Source organism: Sapajus apella, unplaced genomic scaffold (genome assembly GCF_009761245.1).
Source record: "Sapajus apella isolate SASKATOON/1434 unplaced genomic scaffold, GSC_monkey_1.0 scaffold74, whole genome shotgun sequence".
NCBI lineage: Eukaryota > Metazoa > Chordata > Mammalia > Primates > Cebidae > Sapajus > Sapajus apella.
In genome coordinates, this window is record NW_022437014.1 from 2,386,611 (window position 1) to 2,413,993 (window position 27,383).

The window sequence follows — 27,383 nt, forward strand, 5'->3', positions numbered from 1 at the left end:
GGGGGGGGGGGGGGGGGGGGTGCGGGCTGCATTGCCCAGGCTGGTCTCGAACAACTCCTGGGCTCAAGTGAACTTCCCACCTAGGCCTCCCAGAGTGCTGACATTACAGGTGTGAGCCACTGCTCTGGCCAGGGACAATTTTTTAAGCCCTTTTTGCAGATAAAGCTGAAGCACAATAGACTGAAGTGCCAGAAGTCACACAGGCAGTGAGTAGCAACGAAGGGATGTGAACCTGGGAAGTCTAGTTCGAGAATCTTAACTGCTGCTCTCCATGACCCCTTCAATGGGACCCAAGTATGGAGATAATGAGCACTAGATTAGGGATGATCACATGTCTGGGGTTAATCAGTACAGACTTCAAGCATGATTTATAAAGTATGAGTCATACTTTATAAATCGGGTTTAATGGTAGAAGCGAGCAGGGAAGATGAGGTAGATGAATCTTACAGCATGTTGAAAAACAGCACAGGTAAGAAATCAGAGTAGCAGCAGCGGCATCAGCTTTTGGACAGGACTGGAGCACTGCTTGCAGATCCTCGGAAAGCAGCAAGCTGAGGGTTGGCAGGACAGACAGTGTCGGCTCAAGTGGAAAATCTGATTGGAACATAGTAAGAATGAAGTTGGGACTCAAGATTTAGTTTAGGGCCTTTGATGACTTGGCTGAGAAATTCCAGTTCGATAAAAATAGAAAATTAGGCATGACTCAACTTTATTTAAACAAGAAAGTGACAGGCTTAACTTGAAAAAAAAAAAAAAAAAGTAATATAAAACTCAAGGCAGAAAAAAACACCCAGGATGGATCATGGTAAAATAGACCGCTGAGAAGAAAACTGTATGACCATAGTTGGTTTAAGAAAGGGGGAAAAAAACATTTTGAATAAAAAGAATGTAACTTGGATGTGTCAAAATCTCAGGCTTCTTCAGCCCAGAAATTCACAGCTAAGTGTAAGGAGGCAGCCCTGGGAGGAACTCGCATACTCTCAGTGTGCTCACGGCTTAAGGGCCATCAGGACTTTCTCCGCGAGTTCAAGGGTTGAGGGGCTGCAGAGGAGCCAAGCTTTAGGACTCAACCTCAGCCCGTCCTCGTCCTCGTCCTCCGGGGCTCTGTGGAGACTGTGAAAACTGTCTTTCAGCTTCCTCATCTCTAAAATCAGTGTAACACCTCTTCCTCACACCTGCATTGCCAGGTTGCCTTTCTTCTTAACGTACTTGTGAACACCAAATAAGGCAATTTGCTAGAGGTCTGAAGAGCAGTCACTTTCAGAAAATTCAGATAAAAAAATTAATCCAAATTCTACACACTGTTCTGCCCACAAATTAAGGAAATAATGGGCTCAGATGGTACCCTATCTCAGCTATTTTGTGAGGCCCTGTTCTGCAACCCAATTCTTATTCCAAGACTGAATTACCAAACAGGGAGAGAGAAGATGGAGGAGATACAGTATAAATGTGGAGAGTTAACTTAAAAAACTAGGCGGAGTCATAGCTTTTATCTAGGTAAAAAGAGGTACAGCGATACAGCCAGCAACTTTCCAGTGCAACTGTGCAAAGGTTTAGAAATTGACCGGAAGCCAGACATGTTTTTATTATATTAAAAGAAAAAACAAAGAGTAGGCTCCCATGAAAGGCTATAAGACTCAAACCGTAATTGCAATGGGTTAACTAGTTACTGGTAAGCTAACTTGGGAGTCTTTTTAAACAGTTTTTTTGTGGAATGTTGTATTTTTAGGATGGTACTTACTGAGCCAAGAACCCACACTCACTCTCCCAGCTTCATGAGTCACGTGGCGCGGGGGGCGGGAAAGAGGATGAACCAGCCTCCTAATCCGGGGGAAGGCAAGGCTCCATTTATAATCCCTGTTCCACACCTGCCTTCATACCCAGGTGCACACACAGGTTTGCCCACTTCACATTTACAATGGCAGCTTGTTAGGTGCAAGGTAAATGCTTATTACAATTTTTGTTCATTCATTCACGAATTCAACAAACATTTACTAACCATTCACTATAGACCTGGCCCTGGTCTAGAAACCGAGAATATAGCAGGGAGCAAAAGAGACAAAAATTCCCGTCCTGAGGCTTATGTTCCCCCCAGCAGCAGTCAATAAACAAGGAAATTACTTAGTGTGGTGGATATGTTAAGAGCTGTGCAGAGAAATACAGCAGGGAAAGACAAGAGGTAGGAGTGGGAGGTATAGGAGCGGCTCTTTTAAATAGCATGGTCAGGGAAGACCGCCGGAGACGGTGACTGAGCAGAGCCCAGGAGGAAGTTGGGGTGTGAACCCCATAGATGAGGGCAGGCAGGGTGCTGTGTCAGGCAGCAGGAGTGTGTGGGCCTGTGGGAGGGATGGTGAGAAGAGAGGTGGCCTGGGTCATTCATGCAGGGCCTCAGAGATCACAGGACGGATTTCGGCTTTCATCTGAGTAAGATGGGAAGCACTCAAGGTTTTTGAGCAGAAGAGTAACCTGCTCTGACTACGGTAAATCAGGCAGAAGCTGGTGCCTTGGTAGTAAAAAGCGCTGGTACAGAGAATGAGAAGGGCCCAGGCCTGGAATATTCTGAAGGTGGAACCGAGAAGGCTTGCTTATGGATTGGATGTGGGATGATGTTCAGCCCTTATGTGGGAAACCAAAAGGGGGAGCCGTCAGTTACTGAGATAAGGGAGACTGAGGAGGAGCAGGTCTGTGGGGCTCAGTTCTGACAACGTGAGGTGTCAAGGAAATTCACCAAGGGGTGAATGAAAACTTACGCCCTCAGCACAGCACCATGCAGTCGTTCACACGGGGAGCTGCATTTCTCCCGGTAGGTTGCAGGGACCACTGCATCAGGATCACCTGAGGGCCCACCTTAGCCCTACCAATTCCACGTGCTGCGTGCATCCCCATCTACACTTTAGCCACCCCTGCAAGTGATTCTCACACCAATCGGTGTTGCTTGGGATACTCACGAGCCTTGGATTTCTGAGCTAGGTGTTGCTCATTAATATCATTAGCAAATTTAATCTGACCAATTAGCAACTCCTGGGGTGGGTAGAATGTTAGAAAATGCTCTTATGCTCATTCCTGGCCATCTGAGAAGTGGAGATCAGTGCTCACAGCCCACTGGGGAATTTATCCACAAGAATGCAATGTGAAGATCCTTTAGCAAAGGTTAAACAGAAGCACAGCAGCCAGATATCCCTTCCCTGAATAAGGGCGAGAGCCGGAGCTGGGAGCTGGAACCGTGGTGATCCCACGTGCAGCTATTTATCCAGGGTGAGAAAAGCCAGACCTCTCACCAACCTGACTGCTCAAATTTCTATGGGAATTGCAGTTAGACTCAAAGACGCTGAATTTCTTGAAGACTTGGAATGAAGATCTGAATCCCAGCTAGATGAGATGTGCAGTGAACAAGTCCAAAGAAAAGCGGCACTTTTACTTTTTGTTGGTCATTTGTATGTCCCTTCCCATCGTGGCTTTGAGTATATTTTCATGCACTTCTTCCTATTCTAGTAAGAAGGTATTAATTATCTCCATTTTATAGATTAGAAAATTGAAGTCCACAGAAATTAAATAATCTTTTGGCTCTAAATCCCATCAAATTGAGGAGGCACCAGAATCACTGAAGTGCAGAGAAATATGGCAGGGACAGATAAGAGGGTAAAGGGGGCAGGCGCACTTGACTCTTTTAAATAGTATGGTCACGGAAGACCTCTGGAGAAGGGGACATTTGGGCAGAGGCCTGGAGGAGGTGAAGGAGGGAGCAGGCTTTAAAATGCAGATTCTGGTTCAGAAGGTAGAGGAGGGGCTTGGAAATCAGTGGTTTTAACCAGGTTCCCAGCTGAGTGACAGGATGAGAGCCCACACTTTGAAAATTACACTTTCTAGCCCATGGCCTCCTCTGGGACTCACACTCTGCCAAGGAGCTCCTGCCACAGAGGGTCAGCCCATAAGGAGACAGGCCTCCTGGCACCTCAGGACACAGCGGGAGGGTGGAGGCTGGCCAGGTGTGAATGACCTCATTTTGTCACGGATTTGTTAACTGAGGTTCGATAGCTGCTAAGGGATTCTTAATATGAACACTTTTTAAGTCTCACTTTTATTTTTCCATTTAATGCTTTTTAAAAAAAAAAAAAACTTTTCTCATGTCCTTAATAGAAAAATGGGGCGGGGATACATCAGAGGAAAGAAACAAACGCCCTGCCAAAGGACTTGAGACTTGTCCTAGCTGGGAGTTGGTAGCAAAAATGGGAAATTCTCCTCTGCCCTTGTTCTGAGCCATCTTTCAATCTTCATTTTCCCAGAAACACTTAAGCACCTGTTTGCAGCCCTTGGCTGGCCTGCCCCTTTTCACGGAGGGCCCTGGCCCAGCCAGAGGGAAGCCTCCCTGGTGTGGACCGGGTTCACTGGACCAACACAGGGACACAGGAGGCTTCCTGCACGGGGCTGCCTCAGGACAGCTGGAGCCACTATTAACAATTTTTACTGCTACCTCAAAAAAAAAAAAAAAAAAAAAGGGCATTTCACTGCAGGACAAATTTTTCTAAGTTTCCCATCTCCCAGAATGACAGACTAGTTAGAAAAACCATATCCAACTTTACAATGAAAAACCGGTGGACTGCTTTTTCCTCCAGTTTCATGTTTGTTTAATTTTAACGTATGTGTGTGGCGTATAATGATGCTGGTGGCAAACAGTGATCAGAACCCTGGGGGTGGCCTTTTATAACTGCTGGCTTGACACTAGCAGGTTCTCCCCACTTCTGGTGAAGGGAGAGGGCCCCTACCAGGAAATCTTTTCATACAGGTGTCTTCACAGGTATGTGGGTGCCTCCTGGTCAAAGACCCTCTGTAACCTGGAGGTGCACCCAAGGGATGGTCTTTGGCGCCTGGAGGGTTGGATTGGCAGCAGCACCTACTTGAATTCTTCTCAGGGTGGAAGTCAAGCTCACGACACACTCCTGCAGCCTGTCCCAAGGCCAAAAGTGGAGTGTGACTACATGAGGTTTCTGAAAGGCAGGTGTCCTTCTTCCTAAATCATCATGCAGACTGAGATTAAATTCAACTGCATATAGCACTGCCTCAGTAGGCTAAAGAATAACTAACACCCCTACAGGCACACCTCATTCTCCCTATTCTTCTCACAGCACAGGCAGTCCTATGGTCCCAGGCAGCTGAAGCCCTCACACCCCACTGCCTTAACAAACTTTGTCTCTCTCTGTCTCTCTCCCTCCCTTCCTCCCTCCTCATTCCCATCTCTGCACCTCCTCTCTTGTCACTTCTCTGTTCATAATGTTTTCACACTTTCTCCCTCTTAGGCTCTGACCGCAGGCCTGGCTCAAGCCCTCCTTCTTTACAAAGACTTCCCCTCTCCAACTACAGTGACTCCTGGACAGTACCTTTGACTCTGTGTCACCCTACAGCTTTCTCTAATTTCTGCATGGCTTTGTTGAAGTCTTTGCCCTTGCTAGACAAGTTGCTAAGTATTCCCAAGCTCAGTTTCCATCTCTGTAAAATGGAAAGGATGATAGTACCCACTCTAAAGGACAATCTTTTTTTTCAGACAGCGTCCTTCTGTTGCCCAGGCTGTGCAGTGGCACCATCGTGGCTCACTGTAGCCTGGAACTCTTGTGGTAAAGTGATCCTCCCGCCTCAGCCTCCCGAGCAGCTAGGATCACAGGTGAGCACCACCACACCCGGCTAATTTTTTAAACTTTTTATAGAGACAAGGTTTCCCTATGTTTCCCAGGCTGGTCTTGAACTCCCCATAGGGTGATTCTAAGGACTCACCGTGGCAGTGCAATCTAATGCCAAGTCCCCACTTTAGAGCAGCAGGCAGCACTCAGCAAATGCCAGCCAAAACTGCTACTAGCACCAAGTCAGAGACGGGTACATGGCAGGTGCTGGAGTAACTTTTTGGTTTTACAACAAAACTACCAGAGCTCCCTGGAGACAAGACTCCTCAGACAAAGCATGCTTGCACATCCATCATACCGCTCACTGATCTGTGGCCGAGGAAGACAGAGCTCGAGTGTGGCCAGGACATTCCTGCCTAGTGTAGACATGACCTGAAAAGAATCTACATTTCTGAACAAAAAGAAAGGTCTGTAAAATGAGTCCGGGGACTCATTTATTAAAAAATAAATTTTAAAATGAGTGGTATTTTCTGGGACCTTAAATAAATCTTTGTTTTGTTTTGTTTTTGAGATGGAGTCTCGCACGGTTGCCCAGACTGGAGTGCACTGGCATGATCTCAGCTCGCTGCAACCTCCACCTCCCAGATTCAAGCAATTCTCCTGCCTCGCCCTCCCAAGTGGCTGAGATTACAGGCACACACCACCACACTTGGCTAATTTTTTGTATTTCTTTGTAGTAGAGATGGGATTTCAATATGTTGGCCAGACTGGTCTTGAACTCCTGACCTCATGATCCACCTGCCTCAGCCTCCCAAAGTGCTGGGATTACAGGTGTGAGCCACCACGCCCAGCCACCTAAATCTCAACTACTATGAAGCTTCAAAGGAAAACTAAAATTTCCTGGGCAGATGCTTTGGGCAGGTGCTTCCAAAGCCCAATTTCAGTTTTTGCGAGTACATGATGAGGTCTTCATTAACTCTGTTTTAGAGCTGAGGAGAGCCAAGGGTCAAACAGACTCTATATCTTGCCCGAAACCACATAGCAGAGCTGGGAGTCAAGGTCAAGTCCACCTAGTACCAAAACCATGCACTTTCTATTCCATCAGTAAAAGAAGCCAGTTGGATACCACATGGCTGGGTCCTTAATACTGGGCAATGTTCTATGTCTCTGTCACTCCCACACGGCTTCCCAGAGTAAGCCCACACTTAAAAGATAGATCTTTGAGGCTCCAATATGTTATGTGAAAAAAATGATCACTGCATCCTCTCAAAAGTATTTAACCATAGCATGCTTCTATACTTCATTACATCCCCCTAAATCCCTTTAAAAAAAAAAAAAAGCTGGATTTTTTTTGTCTAAGTTACAAAAACTTCTAGTTAGATTTTTTTCTCCCTAAATATGTATTAACCAGCTTTTCACAGGCATTTTTGCCATTTCCAAGATGTCTATAGTAGACTGCATCCGGCAGCTGATAAATATCATAGTTCATGCCCCACAAGATTTACAGCTGCGCCGCTGTTCTTCTCTATGGCCAGTTCCTGAAGCCTCCTGCACTGTGACTCCAGTCATCTCGACCTCTCACAGACTGAAGCAGGGTGTGCAGCCCCTTCTTAACTCTTTAACACAAGATTCCATAGATCTGCTTTTTAATATTTCCAAGCTCTTCCCAGGGAAGGAAATCACAACCCCCAAATGAGAATGCCAATCAGGACTGCATCTTTCCCTCAAATCCCTTTGATAAAATTTTTGATGCATGGCTTTAAAATTTATTTAGAGGAAACTCATACTGTAAATTCTGGAGATTCTCAGAATCTGAAGGCTCTAAAAACTTCCAATAAAATTTACATCTTCAACTTTATGGAAATGCGATCCCTTAGGCACAAATTAACACAAAACTCTTTAATAAGCACATTCTTCTTTCTCTACCCATCATCCGCCCCATTCCCACTGTTTTAAATCTTCTAAAATTAGTAACAGCAGCCACTATTTATTAAAAACCAGTGAGTTACAGACATGAAGCCACGAATTTCACAAATATCCTGTCTCATTGAATCCTCCCAAGAAATTCATGAGAAATCAGAGGCTTACGGGTTACATAAATTACTTCAGGTCACCTGGCAAGCTTGGAAGGCCAGGATTCAAACTCAAAGCGGACACCAATGCACTCCCCCAAATCCTTACACCATGCCACATTAGTCAGAAAATATTGTCTTCCCTCCTGAAATAAGTACTTCTCTGTGCAATATCCTGCAGATAATACCGGAGCAGAGCCCAGAAGGTCCTTTCTGCTAGGTCAGCCTTGTTTTTGCCACAACAGTGACAGGAAACAGAAAAGTTGGAAAAACATGGAGATTGGGAACAAAGCAGTCACCTCTGACCTCTTTCTTCCTATCAGAGGTCAGATGAGCAGTCCCTGGAACAAACCGAGTAAATCTGGGGTCAGTTTCCCATTCACATCTTTCCATGCCTGATAGGAAAGAAACAGCTGGCATGACAAGTCTCAACGAGGACTGACATAGGCCCCGTGTCCACGATAATTAACCAACGCCTGCTCTCGGTGTCACCCTCCTCGCCTCTCAGTCCGATCCGTGAGTCATGAAATGGGGACAAGGCTCCAGGGAGGTGCATGCCACAGCTGCATAGCCATGAACCAGAAATGACAGCCGACACAGGTGTTTAGTCATTTTCCGTCCCCGTGGGCTCTCCTCTCCCACACATCATAAGTGTATCTCCCTAACCAAGGGCAGCGCTAGGGTTGTCCCGTAACAGAGTCTGAATCTGGCATGTTCATCTGAGCCAGCACAACTCACCACTTTAAAAAGCACAGACCCGTCCATCACTGGAATGCGTACGAAGCCGCAAAATGTTTTACCTTTGCTGAACTTTCAAACTGAAATAGTTCATTACACTTGAGAGCGTAGCTGGCATAACAAACCCAGTTTTCCCCCACTCGCTTCATGAGGCTCATATTTTTAAAAAAAACATTATTAATGATCAAGAGATTCCAAACAGAATCTGCCTGCCAAGATTTATTTGGCAAAGGAAATTCACTCTATCTCTTGAAGCACAGGGATTAAAAATTAGATCTTTTTACTAAACTTTTCACCTACCCACTTAAGAGAGAAATCACAACTCTCTGCAAAACCAGCATGGTTAAGATGAAATATCAGCACCCAGTTTTCTAATGCACTCACCCTCGGTGTTGGAACCTATGTTGTCTTCCACTCCCACCTCATACGTCTCTTGACTTAGGGGCGTAGAGTGACCTGAAGCAGGGTAATTTCGAAGAACAATTTCTTCTTCAGGATGGGCTGGGGGAACATCCATTTCTGAAGGCACTGGTCCTCCATCTGGGTAGGGCTGGATGCTTCTGTTTTCAGGGAAGGTTGGTGGGGTTTCCCAGGAAGGAGCCAGTGAATCTCTGTCTACCTTTGGTGGAGGTGGGCTTCTGTTCCCTCCCTCGGCCCAAGGCTCAACTTGGCCTTTTAAATCGGGGGCCTCTACCTCTCCCAGAGATGTTCCTTCTTTGGTGTGACGGTCCAAGGTGGCAGATTCTGTTTCAGTATAGAATGGCCAATAAGTAGGTGTTGGATGCAAGGGGGAAGACAGATCAGAATCTGGAGAGGACATCCCACCCTCTAAAGGCCTTGTATCCACTTTGGAGTGGAAGGAAACATCAATGCTGCTGCGGCCGTTCAATGACTCCTCTGGTTCACCCGGAAGGTAGTCAACTTCCTCCTCATTCTCATCATAGTAATCCAAATTGTCCTCATTATAGTCACTTTCCAGGGCTGTAGCATGGCTGAAGGAACGTCCCAGAGGAACAGAAGAGTGGGCAGCAGAAAGGTCTTCTCCAACTGTAGCTGGCCTGACATTGTCCAATGGCAAGGTGCTGCCGATATGGAAAGCCCACACTCCAGGGACCCCCAGGTTGCTTAGTCTAAATAAAAAGGAAACAGTCATTGTAACAAATGTAACAAATGTGTCCATTCACCCACTTTCCTAGAAGGTGAGCAACTTATTTTAAAACTGAAAGACAGCTGAGCATGGTGGCTCACACTTATAATCCCAGCACTTTGCAAGGCTGAAGTAGGTGGATGACTTAAGACCAGTCTAGGCAACACAGTGACACCCTGCCTCTACAAAAAACTTTTCTAAAAAAATGAGCCAAGCATGGTGATACACGCCGGTGCTTCCAGCTACTCAGGAGGCTGAGGTGGGAGGACCACTCGAACCCAGGAATTCCAGGTTACAGTGGGCTTTGTGTGCACCACTGCACTCCAGCCTGTGTGGCAGAGTGAGACCCTGTCTCAAAAAAACAAAAAACCTGAAAGGTTATTAAGATCAGGTTCAGTTTTCACTGGTATATAAACCAGATAAAAGCAGACTTACATGGTAACTGAACGGATCATACAGGACTTTTGATGTGAACCACCTTTTATTTATTATGTTTCAAAGCTGTATGCCGCAGAATGCCAGACCATCAAATCATCAGTCTGCTCTACAATCAAAATGGTTTAACTAAAATCTGGGTATTTGAAAACAAACAGGGAATGTAGGAGTGTTTTATCCTTCCTCTACTTGTCCGAAAACTTATAACATTTTAAAAATGTGTGCTTAAAACTCTTAACCAAACACTGACACCCGATGACTACTAAATGCTTTCAAGAGTCGGTGATGCCACTTCCCTGTCCCAACATTCTTCCACACAATCTGCAAGTTAGAGGAGATCATATTCAGTTTTATAGAGGACATAATAGGTTTTAAAAGGTCAACTGATCTTCTGAAGGTCACATAACAAACAATTGGACCCGAATTCAGTTAACATCAAAGCCCATGCTCTACACATCTACGTTATGACAGAAAACCATAGCACACGCTGCGGTCAATAAGCATCTGAATTATCATTACTCTACAGAATGTTAAAGACATTTCATTGTTTATTCACTTAAAGTAGATCAATTCACTAATCCACAAAGAATGGTGAGGCAATGTCAAAAAATTCCAAGAGGTACAAATGCCAAAGCCTCATATCTTTTTTTTTTTTTTTTTTCCAGTGAAAACTAAAGTTAAGGGGCAAACAAGAAAGTAGCTTAGAGGTTTTTTAAAGGCTTCTGGAAACAGCTCACTTATTTTCTCCACGAGAAAAACATGAACTACATTCAGTTTCCAACTATCCCAATAATCCATTATTTTAGAGTCAATGATATAACCTAAAGGGAACAACTACATATAGGATTTCAAAAAATATGGGAAAACTTGAGTGAACAAGGGTCTGGCTACAAGTGAAAATGCCAGTTTGTATACTCTTCCGATATTTGTACAAAACGCTATGCGCAAATTCTCCCATGCTATGGAATTTCCTCAAAAGTCAGTCAATGAGGAATAAGAGTTAATGACTAATAAGATAATGAAAAATTCACTGAATTGTATAAGAACAAAAGCTCTTTCTTCATTTGGGTAGGTACTTGTCATGTTCATGTGGATTTCTATAGTAACAACACTTTTCAGTACAGTTTGAGAAGGTCTTTCTCTTGTGTGTGTATTCGTATGTGTGTATGTGTGTAGGTATATGCTGTGGTTACCATCGTGGTAAATTTAGGCAAGGAGAAGCAAAAACTGATCTTGAAAGAAAAACTGATCTAGAAAGAAAAAACTGATCTAGAAAGAAAAACTGATCTTGTGTACAATATGCTATGCATATTTAGTAAGTTCATAACAATTAATGTTGGTGTTTATTGGCAAGCAAATAAGGAAAACTAAAGACAGTAAGAGAAAATCCTGACAGTCTGAGGATATTGATTTTATTTATCACATTAGAGGTGTTGCAACTATGAAATTTCCTCTTGAAGTTAGAAACAGAAACTATAAAATCTTCAAAGAGTGTAAAAATACAGATTATGACCAATAAAAGATAAATAAAATAACGTTCTAATTATATATAAATCATTAACCTGGCTTTTGTCATTATGCATAACAGAAAAGTAACTAATCTGAGTTTATTTTAAAATCCAAGGTCATTTGGAAAGCTTAGTAATAGAAAGAACTTAATTTATTTCTACAAAGGAAAATTGGGTTACAAAGTGGGATGACAATGCCTTCCTCCCTGGGCTGTTACGAGAATTAAGTGAGAAAACCACATTAAAATTCCCAGCACTGGCCAGGCATAGTGGTTCATGCCTGTAATCCCAGCACTTTGGGAGGTCAAAGCAGGTGGATCAACTGAGGTCAGGAGTTCAAGACCAGCCTGGCCAACATGGTGAAATCCAGTATCTACTAGAAATGCAAAAAAATTAGCCAGGTGTGATCACGTGTGCCTATAATCTCAGCTTCTAGGAAGGCTGAGGCAGCAGAAAAGCTTGAACCCAGGAGGCAGAGGTTGCAGTGATCCAAGGTCATGCCATGGCACTACAGCCTGGGTGACAGATTGAGACTCCATCTAAAAAATTAAAATAAAATGCCTAGCACCAGTCCTACATGTCATAAATACTTAGTAACTTCTGTCTTGTCTTCCAGAAGATAGAAAAGTATGATTTCAAAATATGCACATGTCTATTCATATTTAAATTTGCAGAGAAAGAGTATAACAAACATTATGAAATATATAATTTATGACCTTTGAGCTCACAATTGTGAGACAAATTTGAAAAAGAGAACAATTGACTAGGAAAATAACTTTAGTCTTACTTACTTATTCACTTAGAGGTAAGGTCTCCCACTGTTACCCAGGCTGGAGCACAGTAGTATGATAATGGCTTACTACAGCCTCAGCCTCCTGGGCTAAAGCGATGCTCCCACTTCAGCCTCCCAAGTAGCTGGATCTACAAGTGCACACCACTACGCCCAGTAATTTTTTAAATTTTTAGTAGAGACTAGGTCTCACTATTTTGCCCAGGCTGGCCTTGAATACCTGAGCTCAGGCAATCCTCACGCCTTGGCTTCATGAAGCATTGGAATTAGAACCACCTTGCCCGGCCTAACTTGACTCTTTAGAGATGCATACTAAAGCATTTAGGAATGAACTGGCATGATGTCTGTGGCTTACTTTAAAACATTTAAACAAACAAACAAATGAATACAGCAAAATGTTTACAATGTATAAATCTAGGTGATGGGCATTTGGGTGTTCATTTAGTTATTCTCTCCACTTTTCTGTAAATTTTTGAAAATTTAAATAATGAAAAGTAAAATAGAAGATTATATAGAAGGACATTTTCATAAGTTTGATATACAGAAGATCTTCCTAAGAATAACACCAAGATCCAAAATCAGAAAGGAAAAGACCAGTAATTTTGACAATCTGAAATGTACAACTTCTAAATCATAAGTAAATTTAAAGACAAACCACAACTGGATAAAGTATTCACAGCATATGAAAAGATTAATATCTTTACCATGTTTTTCCTTATTTATAAGAGCTCTTCCTAACCACCCCAATAGTAAAGGATATGGATCCTTCCTCTAGGAGAAAGCTTAAAATAAAATTTTAAAAGGATGTGGTAAGACAAGTCACAAACACACAAAAGACATACAGAGTTATGTGTCACTTACCAATGGGGACACATTCAGAGAAATGTATCATCAGGCAAATTTGCTGTTTTACAAACATCCTAGAGTGTAGTTAACACAAACCTAGGTGGTACAGCCTACTGTATTTTACATATATATATATATAGTATAGCCTGTTGCTCCTAGGCTACAAATCTGTACACCATCTTACTGCTTTACCAAAGGTGACTGTAACACAATGGTAAGTACTTGTTTATCTAGACACATATAAACAAAGAAAAGATACAGCAAAAATACAGCATTCTAATCTTATGGGACCCCTGTCATACATTACGCAGTTCATCATTGACCAAAATGTCATTATGCAGCTCATGACTGCCAATGGATATTAAACACACAAAAAGTATTCCATCTCCTAGTAATCAAAGAAATTAATGTGGAAAAATGAACATTTTGTATGTATTATATTTGCAAATATTAAAAAGAATAAAAGCCTTGTAGAGAACAGACACTGTTGATCACAGTTCTATATTATTGGTGAGGATATGGTTTGGTGCAACATTTCTAAAGTGCAATTTATTAATATACATTAAAACATTAAACTGCATATACCCTTTCTTGGCAATTCCACTTTTAAGAATTTATTTTAGGAAGGAGAAAAGAGATTGTGAGCAATGTTTGTTATGCTGCTTACTGCAATGATATTTATAACAAGAAAAATCAGAAATATGTGAAATGTTCATTAATAAGCTGTCTTTATAATACAGAACATATATGCATAATGTTTTATAGCCTTAAAATGGTAATATAGACAGACATCTGACTAAAAGACCCCTATAAGAAGTGATTAATGTGAAAATACCACTTATATAGCAAAATAATCATTTTTGTTTTAAAAGTTTTTGTATATACCTAAATCCTAGAAGGACTGTTAACACTAGTTGTCACTTGAAGTAGTAATCATGGGTAACTTTTACTTTTATTTCACATCATTCTGCATTGCTTGTACTTTATTTTTTATATTAAGCATGGATTACACTAAAGAAAAATATGTGAGTCATTCGGCCCCATATCTTACTCTGCTTTCATCAAGCAATTCGGAGATTTCTGGGATGCATCAAAGATAAAGATGCAGGAAGGCATGAAGGCGGGTAAATGGAAATGCTGTCTGTGTGTGTGTTTGTGTGTCACACGTCATGACTGTGGGTATTAGTTCCAAGAGGCCCTCACAGCACTGCTCAGGGAACGCAGCTGCTTTTTCCCACAGGCCTTTTGGCCCCACTGTCTCCTGTCTCCTGTGTAGATGCCAGCACTTACCCAGGGTCCTGTAATTGTTGATCTATGTGTCTATCAAACCTAATAAGGTACAAGCTGCTTGTATGCAGGACCAGTATCTTAGAAATCTTTGTATTCTATGTGCTTGGTCATTGTGAGCTCCCCATAATGCCTGAGGAGTGATAAATCTATGCTCTCCCAAGCAGATGAGTAGGACAGAACCAGAGGAAGGAGAGTAAGGAACTGAGTTGGCTCCAGAGTCCAGACTATGCAGCAGCCTAGATGGAGCCCTAAAGATGCCCAGTGTGGATCACAAGCATGGGAAAGGAAAAAGGACTCAGCATAAAATGAAATAAGTAATTCAGCACTCAGTAACTTAAGCATATCCTAAGAGTGACAGAAAAAAAAGAAAAAAAGAAAAGAAAAAAGGAGAAAAGAGGAAAAAAACGTAATTCAGCAGTCCAGACTTGAGCTTGGATTTTGGCTTCGCCACTTAACTTTGAGATCATAGGCAATTTACATAACTTCCCTAAGCTGCTGTATAAAATCAGGAAAATAGTAGTACTAAGCTCCTACAATTCCTGTGAGTTTTAATTAAGATAACATCTGGAAAGTGTTTAACACAATGCTTGGCAAATAGTAAGTTTTCAATAAATGTCAGCTCTCAGTAACCAAATCTGGCTATAATGGTCTCTTTCTAGTAGCCGAGCAGAGCGGATGGCATGCAAAAGTGTAAGGTGTTCCTATACCTACCTGGGACTGATTGAATGAAACTGAGAAGTAGTTAAGAGAGGCCAGGAAGTAGCCAATGTATTCTGTCTGGCTTCTATATTCAGGAAAAGAATAAAAGCAAGGGCACACCCCCCCAAAAAAAAAAAAAAAACAACTCTGAAGTTAATAAATATCTTACTGGCACTATCTGGACTGGCAAAATGCAGAAGAACTTATTATTGCCCTAGCTAAGTAAGCCCTCTGGATCATTCATTCATTCATCCATTTATTTATTAAATGCCCACTATGGGCAGACAGTGATGCATCTAAGGAATGGGTTCAATTCATTGTAGGTAATGAAGCCAGAGAGACATCCTCAGACTTCTGGAAACCTATAAATCTTAGTTATTCTTGCTGCCAATTACATTACTCGATTTAATGTTTAACAGTATCTGTCCAAAAGACTAAATCACAGTGTTTCCCCCTGTGAAATGATTAATCTGGAAAACCACAAACTGGGCAGTTATATGACTGGATATTTTTATGTGGTTCCAAAAGCAATGTTTTTCATAGCAAGCCTCAGTGGCTCTACAAATATACACACATACTGTTCTGTTTCCAGTATCTATACCCAATAGAGCAGGAAAAATAAAGGACCTTTTGTTTTGGTGAACTTGATCCTTCCAGGGTTTAATCTAGTTCCTTCATTTTGACTTGATGCCTTGCTTAGAAGCCACCAAGATATTATTTAATGGTCTTATGGTCACTTGTGTTCAGGTACCTCCTAAAAGTCCTTATATTCAAATAGGAAAGGACTTCAGCTCAATGTTACTTACTGATAGAGATTTTTCACAGACTGTTCAGTGCTAGCCAAGCTGAAATACGGTCCTTCTGACTTCAGATCATCAGCCTCCCCTCGGCAGAAGCCCACCCGAGCTGGAAGCTGAAGCTGAACAGTGTAAGACTCTTTGGGCCGGGTTCCAAAGAACTGCAGGCCGTTGGCAGGATAAAGAAAGAGGGCGTAGGTATCAGACCCATCAGATGCCAAAACTGCCTGGAAAGTATTCAGCTGTGGAAAAAAAAAAAGAGAGAGAGAGAGAAACATTCTTTAAAAAACAAATGAAGAAACAGAATGCAAGCAAAACACCATAAAGTGCAAAGAATTTCCCCCCTTCTCAGGATTCCTCCAAATTGCTTTTTTTTTTTTTTTTTTTTGAGACGGAGTCTCGCTCTGTCACCCAGGCTAGAATGCAGTGGCCCAGTCTCCACTCACTGCAACCTCCGCCTCCTAGGTTCAAGTGATTCTGCTGCCTCAGTCTTCCGAGTAGCTGGGACTACAGGCATGTGCCATTACGCCCAGCTAATTTTTTTTCCTATTTTTTGTAGAGACAAGGTTTCACCATGTCGGCCAGGCTGGTCTCAATTTCCTGACCTCATGATACTCCCACCTTGGCCTCCCAAAGAGCTGGGATTACAGGCGTAAGCCATTACACCTGGCTCCAAATTGTTTTTAAACATAATCTTCTTTAAAATTTCCTCTTCAGGTTACTAATATAATATCATCAGTGATATTATTTATTATTGCAAACATCGTTTGTCAATTTAGATTAATAGTTGAAATATGCACCGGTAAACATAGGTTAAAAAAATATGTGCTTTTTAAGGTTTCAAAGTTCTCTCAATCAAACCTCTTTCAGAGCTAAGAGCAATCAGCAAAATTAACTTGTCCATCCCACAGTCACTGCCCTAGTTTATAACCCTAGGCACTCAGCATCTCTCATCTGCATCATTCATTCATTCATCCATTTATTAAATACCCATTATGGGCAGGCACTGTGTTAGGCACTAGCTGATCAAAAGGCTTCCTTACTGTCTCACAGCCTCACTCTCTTCCCTCTTCCATCTACCCTTTCATACCAGCATCAGAAATGCTCTCATTTCACAAATGAGAAAAAGACACAGGGCTAACAGGGCTTCCTCAGGTCAAGTGGCAAGTATGTTGTGGCAGGCTGGGCAGTTCTAGAGCCCACACCCTAGGGCATCCTAACCACTCCTCAACGTGCCATTTAAGGTAAGTTGTAACCTGGCTGCATATGCCCATCCCAGGCTCAGTTCCACTGCATGTCTGTCAGACCATTTACTAGTCCCCATTTGTACCATGTCCTCAGATGCTTCTACACTTCACTCATGGTTCTTTGTGTCTAGAAACCCTCCTAACCTTCGAATGCTGCCACTTGGAGGCGTTTGTGATTCCTTATAGAATATTTCTGTTCTCTGAACCTCTGTAATACTTTTATGGGTGTCTCTAGTGAGCATTCACCTCATTTTGCTAGGTTAGTTGTTTACATGTTTGTAAATGCCATTCATTTATTCATTTGTACACTAATTCAAACAGCTAAGTGTTTACTTAAGTACTAGACATTATGCTTGATGCTAAGGATGCGAAGGTGCAAAGGACAGACTCTTCCCAGGAGAGTCTCACTGTGTAGGACAGGGAAACAGCCACAGCTGAAACTGTACGAGAGTCATTGGAGAAGATGGTAGAGGCCAGAGAGGGTGTGTGTGCCCAGGACCTCAGGGTGGGGGTTGGGAGGTGTCACAGAGGCAGCCAGTGAATGTTATAAATACTGCAGAAGCCAACACAGACCAGAGAGAGACCAGGAGTCTGAACCAGCCACAAATTCAACACCCAGGTCCTTATAGGATCACTCCCTAACATTCCGTTTACCCTCATATTTTCAACGAGACAAGATCTTTGCCTTTACCTTCATTCAGCGACCACTCCTCCAAAAGATCTGTTAACAGTGCTTGATTCTCTTAAAAGGTGTTCTGTTTAGGCCTCTGAAACGATCTCTCTCACTAAATCACACTACTTTCACAATTTAGTAAGGAACAGGAAGGTTTTTTAAAAATACAACTTCATAAATAATGTGACTCTTAGAAATATTATTTACTGGTAAGTATTATTACCTCTCCATTCTGCTAGACAGACAAACTTAGGCACAGAGAAGAATACCTAATTTCGCAGAATGAAACAGCAAGGAAGGAATGGGCACTTTCCTTTGTTCGGTCCTAGGTCTCCTCCCACACTTCGTTCTAGCTCTTTTCTAACGTTAATTTTTCCTTTCAATGTTTAATTTCAAAGTAGAGTTTTGAGGTTTTGCTAATAGGACAAAGAAACACAGATGTAATGTACTTTTCAAGAGAAAATGAAGTACAATTATCCCTCCTTTTAGTTCTAAAACAACATCTGGGTTTGCTTCTTTCATTCATTCAGTTCACAAAGTAGTAGGGTGCCTAGTCTATTTGTTATTGTTCCAGTTGTTGATTGTTCATCAGCAAAGCTTGACTTTTCCGAAAACAAAAAGGAATGTTTTTAGAGTTTCTCAATGCTAGGAAGCCACAACTACCGCCAAATACAAACAAAGGCTGTTCTGCATCATGTCTATCCATAAGATAGTCTACATCGTCAGCTAATGTGGGTTCAATAACTCCACAGTCGTACATTAGTCAGAATAAACAAAAATCAACTAGGGAAAGGAAAGTGCTCGAGGGAGGAGAAAGAACCCCATTTTAAAAAGCTAAGCTTTCAAAGTTCCTGGCATTGATCTCCCATAATCAATGTGAGATAGGAGAGCACCCTGGTTCTAAATTTAGAGGAATTCTATAAGATAGGGAGGTTGTATAGACCGTGAAGAACCAAAGGGGGTAGGGAAGCGGGGAGCAGAGAAGTAAACAGAGCTGCGACGGGGAGAGTCTGGCTTTTTGCTGCGTGCACTAGGCATTTGGCGCTTTATTTTATTCATTCCTTCAGCCAATCAGCCAACAAATTCATTTCAATTAAAATTTACTCAATGTCTTCTATGTGCCATCCTTGAGATGAGCACTTATTACGGGTGGCAAGTATTTAATTTTTTTGTCTCCACCAAAATAGGCAACTATCAGAGGAAGGAAACAACTTCCTTTTAAGTAGAATTTATGATCCCAAAGTACACGCCAAAGGAGTCTGGCTGTTTAAAAGCCACCCACACACTAAATGATCACTCGTAAAGTTCTCCGTCAGTTCTACAAAATTCTGCATCTAATTGCTAAAGAGCCCACTTCATGAAGTCTTGAAGGGCTCCCCGTCTCAAAAAACTCCTTGACTGGCTTCCAAACAGGAAAGGTCCTCACATTCCTAGATACAAGCCTCTGCAAGAGCCCTACAGGCTCTGCCTCCAAAGAGAAGCCCTCAGACGGGCTGCCAAACCCGACAAAAGGGTCACTGGTTCCCAGCTCCCCCAGGATCCCAGCGAGGAGAGAGCGGCCTCCACGGGGAGAGGAGCAGGGTGAGTGGCTGCGGGCCCTGTTATCAGAAAGAGAGAAAAGCCAGAGCCCTCTGCAGAAACCAGAGCCGGACTCTCCCTCCCAGGTACAGGACATCCCAATCAATGTTGAAGTGACACTCAGCAGAGCCAGGCTGCCACATACAACATACACCCCTCTAAGAGTTTCTAATTTTTGCAATTCATTTAATTAACCACAGCTATCTGGCCAAAAATCAGAACAGTGACATCCTTTTCTTCAACGGGCTTGACTGTAGAGGCTTACCAAAATGAAAATTAAGAATTAGGGTGACTCTTATAGGGGTCACAAAGTTCTCTTTGGTCATCTTCCTCAGGACCACATGTCCTCTAGATGTGTAGGATCATTGGGTCTGTCCAGGGTTTGCTGCGAACACTAAGCTCCATTCCTTAGTGCAGTTCTTCATCTCCCACTGCCTGTAGGGCACTGTCACGTACGGGATCGTCCCTCATTTATTTTACTGCACTAAATCCTACAGATCCTGCCCAAAATTCAAAGGCAAATGCTGAGTGCTATCACATCCCTAATACTATATCCTTCCCAAGACTCTTCAGCAAAATGTCAGCATTTCTAATTTCCACATATGGTTCAGCATTAACCAATTTCCATATACGCCTCTATTCTCTTCATCGTCACAGTTATATCTCAGACTCAGGCTGAACTCTCTAGGATAGACTGTAGACCTCCCTTCTTCTGGACCTCATCTCCAGAAGTCAAAAAGCTACAGTGAAGTCCTGCTTTTACCTCTCATTTTCTCTGTGGAATCCAACCACCTCCATCAATGACTACCAACATTTGAACCAAGTCAACATGTCTCAGTCCCCACGTTGAGGCCTCCATTGGGCGGTGTCTTGATTTGTCTTCTGTTGCTTATAACAGAATACTTGAAATTGGGTAATTTACAAAGAAAATGAATTTATTTCTTATAATTATGGAGGCTGAGAAGTCCAAAGTTGAGAGGTCACATCTGGTGAGGGCCTCCTGGCCAGTGGTGACTGTAGAGTGCCAGGGCACTTAGGGCATCACATGGCCACAAAGCAGAGTGTGCTAATGTGCTAGCTCAGGTCTCAATTCCTCTTCTTATAAAGCAGCCAGTCCCACTCCATGATAATCCAGTAATCCGTGAATGAATAAACTAATCCATTCATGAGGGCAGAGCCCTCATGACCCAGTCACCTTTCAAAGGCCCCACCTCTCAATATTGCCACACTGAGGATAAGATTCCAACATGATTTTCAGAGGGGACAAATACTCAACCCTAGCAGGCAAGCTTCCACTCATCTGTCGTATGTTACTACCATTTTTCTGGCCCCAGCTCTCTCAACCTTCTCTCACGTCATGCTCTAGCTCAGAAGTGTCTCTTCTGCTGCCGCATTCTCAATATCCATTCTTTTTAGCCCTTTCAACCCAACTTAAATTCCAGGTAAACAAAACATTCCCCACACTACAGAGACCTCTATAACTCAGTTGTCCCTAACCCCATCCCTAAAATGACAAAAAGAAAACACTCCTCTTTCCCCCAAAAAAAGCACAGCTAAAGTAAACACTAGTCCTCTCCATCTCCCATTAGCATTTCAAAGGTCTACATCATAACCTTTTTGCTCTGTGAACCTGCGACAGTTCAAGAAATCCCAGATTAACTGAATTGACAAACACTATTTGTTCACATTGTTTTTCAGATACAATTACACCTTGACTTTCCTGCACTATCAGGTGCAACATCCGGTCACACCGAACATGAATATCCATGGAGAAAAAGGGCACCAAATGCAATTGTTTTTAATGGCAAAGATGCCATTGCTTTGAATCTTCCAGTTTCCAGTAACTTTGCGATATAAGATTAGTAAGCCAAAATTTAAGAACGTCATGTAAAACTCAGTCCTTCAAGCAAATTCGATTACTGTTTGCCAAAATCTATTTCCAAAGAACTATTGAAACAAGAACTCAAGCCCCAGAGCCCTTTAAAATATCAGAAGAACCTTCAACATGGGTAATTGAAAGAACGTCCCCTATCCAAACAGAATCCTCCTGAACGTTCAGAAACATTCTGAAGCCAACTAGCACATGGCAATGTCTGAAAGTGAATTTTAATCAGAAAAGTAAAAGAGAGATTGAATTTACAAATCTTTTCTATGCTAAACCTCCCCCACCCGCAAAAAAGGACCAGATAAAAGTTTTAATTCTGAAAACCTTGCATTTAAAGAGTCTTTATGCAACATGAAGATAACAGGATAGTTACCAGAGGCTGGGAAGGATAGTGGGGGTCAGGGGAAGGTGGGGACAGTTAACGGCAACCGAAAAAAAAAAAAAAAAAACAACTGAATAAGACTGACCTTTTGATAGCATAACAGGGTGACTATAACCTGTGATAACAGGTTGTTATAGTCAATAATAACTTAATTGCACATTTTAAAATAAGTAAGTGTGTAATTAGATTGTTTGTAATACAAAGGATAAACGCCTAGGGGGATGGATACCCCCCATTCTCCATGATGTGATTATTACGTATTACATGCCTGTACCAAAATATCTCATGTACCCCATAAATATATGCACCTACTATGTACCCTCAAAAATTAAAAAAATAGAGTCCTCATGCAAAGGATTTATATCACAGCATCCTTACAAGATAGAGATCAGTGACGTGGGCAAGAAACCTCACCTCTTACAGGAGACATGTGCCATCCTTCTATAGAAAGAATCATTTTCATGAGTTAAAAAACTGAGATGAATCATATAGTTTCAGCCCTTGGAGTATGGCATTTTGGATTCAGGTCTAATTTCACAGAAAGAAGCCATAACTTTCTCCAGGAATGAGGCAGTTGGCCATTTACCAAGCCACCTTGGCCCCACTCATGTCCATTTGGAGGGCTTCAAATGTTGATGACAAGACTAAAGACCAGGAGCCTGGGATTTTTTTACTTTCCATAGGTAGAGAGTGTAAAGCACACTGAGGGCAGACTCCTATAAACTAAAGAACATGTAAACTAGTACCTGGAAGGCAATTAGGCAAAAGTTATAAAGAACTTTACCAAAAGTGCATCTTCTCTGACCTACCAGTTGCACTTTCTGGAATGTCAACTAAGAACATGTGCAAAGATTTAGCTTTTTGTGATTCGTGCTATCTTTTATAATGATGAAAAACCAGAAAAAAGCCTTAATGACCTCTGGGAATACTGGTTGAGTATACTGTGGTAAACCAACAGTATTATGCAGGATAATAACAGGATGCAGTATATGCATCATTATAAATGATATTGCAGAAATACATTTTTTTTTACATTGAAACATATTCACAATATACTATTCCATAAAAAAAAGCAAGTTATAAAACAGTATGTGCAATTTACATTGCACTCATCGTTGTTAATAGACAGGAATAAAGATATGCAGAAGAAAAAAACTCTGAAAATGGTACACAGAAAAATGTTTATCAGTGCTGGGAAAATGAGTTGTTGTTTTCTTTTTTAAATTCTCTGTATTTTCTGATTTTTTTCCTTCGATGAACACATAATTAGGAATGCTTGTGTAGTTAGAGATGGTTCTAAAAATAAGCAACTAAACAGCAAATTGCCTTATGTTCAAAGGGGCTCCACATCTGCACTCCCCCTCTCCTATCCGCTAAGCATTTTTTTTTTTTCTCAATGGAGTGACCACCTGCCAAGGCCTCAGAAGATGCCTAGAGACGACGTCCTTCCTCACTTACAAGCCACTCCAGCTCTGCTGCCTCCAACATCAGGTTCAGCGCGAGAGTAGGCTCAGAAACAACTCCTAGCCAGTCTCCGGGTTGCTGCCCCAGAATTCAAGCCCATCCTTTAATTCGCTCTACAGTCAAATATCGCTGGTCACTTACCTCTCCCGAGGGCAGCGCCCCGCGCTTGACCTCCTCGTAGGCGCCCACCTGCTCCCAAGTGGCCAGGAAGGCGTGAGTGGGGGTAAAGCGCGCGGCAGAGCGCGGGAAGCTAGCGCGCACATAGTGGGCGGCCAGGCCCAGCACTGCTGGGGAGGTGTCCTCTCGGTACAGGATTCGGCCCCTGCCGTGGCTCGTGTCGATGTCGGCCAGAAAAGGGGCGATGGCTGGGAAGTCGGTGGGGAAATCATAGTCCACATACTCCGTTTCCCTGGGGAAGTCCTGGGTGGAGATGATGCCGTTGGTGCCCACCTGAGAGAGGAGAGGGACAAAAAGGTGACGGTCGCTCAAGCCCAAGGACAACTACCGTGAGGCGCAGGGAGGGAAGGGAACTGCCTTAGGCAAAAAGCCTCTCCCTCCCCACCGGCTGGCAAGTCTGGATTCAGGGAAACAAGAGCAACTTTTGCAACTGTCCCAGCTCCCCTTACCCCCACTGCGATGCAATAGGTCCAGGCGCCCGAAAACTCATTCACTTATCTTCTCACTCCCCTCACAACCCGGGAGCCCCCTCCATCCGGAGAGGAAGCCTCCAGGTCTGAGGAGGGAACACCCCAGCTCTGCAGACAGGCACAGCCTTCTCAAGCTCCGATCTGCAAGTCCCGCTGGCCGCCCTAGCAACGCCACCTTTTCTGCCTGGGGCGCGTATGTGGCTTCGAACAAGTCCCGCTCTCCCCTCCAGGTCATTCTTACTCGCCCAAAGCAGCGGGGCAGGCAGCGGCATCGCTCTCCGACCGGCTCCCACCGCAAGGGCTCAGGGGGGCTCCGGGCGAGGGGGCTGTTTCCTCCTCTCTGCAGGCAGGGATTCCTGGAGACTGACCCCTGGGAAGAAGCTGTGGGAAAAGTGCCGAGTCGCGCACCAGGAGGGGGCTGAACTTACGTAGAGGTTGCTGAATCGGGCTTCATAGAAGTGCAGGGGATTCGCCAGCTTCACCACTGCTGAGCTTTCGTCGTCGCCTTCCTGCAGGAGCTGGTCCCCCCACGACTCCCCGTGTGGGAAGAGCTCGTCTGGGTGCAGCGCCGCGGCCCGCGACAGCAGCAGTAACAGCAGCAGCAGAAGCAGTGGCAACAACGACAGCGCCGGCCGCCCGGCCACCCGGTCCCCCTGCATGCTCGCTCCGCCGTGCGCTGCTCCTCTGCACCGCGCGTCCCGCCCCGGCTTCCAGCCCACTCTCCGCGCGGCGCCAGCCTCGAACCTGGATCCCCGCGGGCTCCTGGGCGGGGCGGGACTCCAGGCCCGCCCAGCGCGCTAATTGGCTGAAGTCCTCGGCTGGAGCCAATCACTGGCTCTGAGAAAGCTCGGCAGTGGCCACCACATCTGGATCTCGTTAAGTTTTTTAAGGCAGCGGCCGCGGGAGCGGCGGGGCTGGCGGGGGGAAAAAGCCCCTGGCCAGGGCTGCGCGGAGCTGCTGCTTCCACTCCGCCCCCAGGGAGCTCCCGGGTCATCCTCTCATCCGGGCTGCCCCGCGGCCCCGACGAGCCCCACCCCCGAGACCAAATGGCCAGTGAGGACTGGGGCTGCGGCGGTGCCGGAGATGAGCTCAGCGACAAGGTGACCCCGCGGCGGCGAGTGTGGCTGCTGGCCGGCGCGCTGTGGCCCCGACAGGCTGGCAGGGCGCGGGCGGGCGGCAGGGTTGCGGTATGAGCTTTGCGCCCTGCCCTGGGGTCCCGGGCGCCCCTGGCCTGGCCGTCGGTCCAAGAAGCAAAGGGGCAATATTGCTGTCCCCTCGGCTGCTTCGCTCCACCCAGAGACGCCCTGAGAAGAAGCGAGCCTTTGCAGGAAACCAGAGGGGCTGGCTCCTAAGTTCTGTTCCCCTCCGGAAGGTCGGCCGCTGGGGAAGACTTGGCCATCCTCTGGAAATACCTGCCCCGGGGAAAACTGCAGCAGTGAAGACCACGAAATGCGACTGTGCGTGATCCGCCCCATTTAGGGAGTAGGACAAGGTCGCTCGTTTGGGCACCAAGCAGAAATGGGCGAGGCTCTGGGATGGGAAGACCCTGATTTCTCGCCCATTGCTGCGGCCGTCGGAGCTGCCTGCCCTGCACGGCCATGGAGGCGGTAATCTGAGCTGCTCCGCAAGACTGGAAACCGCACAACCTCGAAACCAGCTGCGCAGGAGAAGGGGAACCCCATCCACCATAAACATCACCTCTGCGAAGCCTCAAGAGCTGGAGGAGATTTTATTGCCATTTTTATAATCAAGAGCTTGAGATTTCCCAGATAGTCTGTTTTCTCTCCCAGGCCCCCTATGGGGTCCTTAAAAGCAAAGATATTTTAAAAAGATAGAAACCAAAAAAGCAAATCCTTGGAAATGCCTTAAAGGACTCTCCAAAGACACTGGCCTTTGTAGGTGTTTCTTCCTATGGGCCCACTGGACCAAACGATAAAAACCATGAAGGCATCAGACTGAGACTCACAGAGCAGACACCAAATGGAAAACTGGCCCAAAGCAGTTTGCGTCCTCAGAGTGAGAGTTGTATGCTTGATGTTATAAAAATGTATTTATGCTCGCACGTATATTTTCTCATTCTTTCTGGGGTCAGGTATTTTTATTTTACTGAGGATGAAATGAAGGTTCAAAGACTTTAGATGACTTGACTTGCCCAGCATCACCTGAAATTACTCCCTGATCTGGAAGCCTTCACTGGACCTCTGTAGTTTTACTTTATCTCTCAATTCTGCATAATAATAACTAACATTTATTTAGTGGTACTAAGCTATAAGCTTTGGGGTAGGCAGGTATCCAATGATCCCCATTTCCTCGTGTTCATTCCCCTGTATAATACCTGCCCCAGGAGTGTGGACTGGCCTTGTGACTTCTAACAGTGTGGCAATAGTGATGAGAAGAAGGCTAAATAAGATTGTGGCTTCTCTCTTGTTAGCTGACACTCTCTCTCTCTCTCATTGACTTTGATGAAGCAAGCTGTTACGTCAGGGAGGCCCACACAGCAAGGAACTGAGGAGGGCAGCCTCTGGCCAATAGTCAGCGAGGAACTGAATTCTGCCAACAACCATGTCAGTGAACTTAGAAATAGATTATTCCCCAGTTGGGTCTTGATATGATACCTCAGGGCTGGCTGACATTTGATTGCAGCCTTGCGAGAGACCCTGAGCAGAGGACCCAGCTAAGTGGGGTACAGATTCCAGGCCCACCAAAACTGAGAATTATAACTGTGTGTTGCTTTAAGCTATTATGTTCTCGGATAATTTATTATGCAGCAATAGACAACTGATAACAGGCAGTCACTGTGTTGGGGAAACTAAAGCTTAGATGGGATTTTTTAAAAATCAGTTATTATCACATGGCTGGTAGGTATTAGAGCTGAGATTTGAGCCCAGTTCTGTCTGATCTCTAAACCTCTTCTCCTAACCACTAAATTATATTGCAACAAGGCTCTTTGGAAAGTAACTCTAGTCTATGTCTCTAAATTTATCTGCTGTCACAGCCACCCTGAAGTCTCACCTGAAGCTGAGACTCTAATTCTCAAATACAACATCCTCACAGGTAAGTCCTTTTACCTACAGTTAGATTTCTTTGTCAATTTCAAGCCAACACCTTCTCATCTTTAAGACTTGAATCAAAACCCTTCTCCAGGAATCTGGGAAAAGAAAAGAACTCTGCACACCTTTTGCAAAAAAAAACCATTAATAATCCACCTTTTGTTTAGCGTGTAATCGGTAAATAACCATAAGTATAATAATCAGTCAAGCAGCCCATGCCACTGCTCTGACTATGGAGGAGACATTCTTTTGTTTCTTTACTTATCTAATAAATTCACTTTCACTTTACTTGGTAGACTCACCCCAAATTCTTTGTTGCATGAGATCCCCAAACCCTCTCTTGGGATCTGGATCAGGAACCCTTTCCGATAACACTACTGCCCCCTTTTGAGCTATGTATTCATCTTTGAAACTGCTTGCTGTTGCCACAAGTAGCTATTAAATTAACCTAATAATGTCACACTGGACACTGTAACCCATACCCTGTAGCTTAACAGTAGCCAATCAGTGAGCAATGTTATAT

The 27,383-nt window shown here is 43.9% G+C and overlaps 1 protein-coding gene across 2 annotated transcripts in view; it reads right to left on the reverse strand.

The window, feature by feature from the left end:
- Positions 1–25,177, reverse strand: part of NID2 (nidogen 2) — a 70,994-nt gene extending 45,817 nt beyond the window's left edge. For both annotated transcript variants that reach the window (XM_032251059.1, XM_032251058.1), the window contains exons 1-4: positions 24,239–25,177; positions 23,305–23,613; positions 15,944–16,176; positions 8,807–9,552 (exon numbers count right to left, since the gene is read on the reverse strand). In XM_032251059.1, the coding sequence (XP_032106950.1) occupies positions 8,807–9,552; positions 15,944–16,176; positions 23,305–23,613; positions 24,239–24,469 (1,519 nt within the window). In that variant the 5' untranslated portion in view covers positions 24,470–25,177. The remainder of the gene's footprint in view (positions 1–8,806; positions 9,553–15,943; positions 16,177–23,304; positions 23,614–24,238) is intronic.
- Between the last annotated feature and the right edge of the window lie 2,206 nt (positions 25,178–27,383).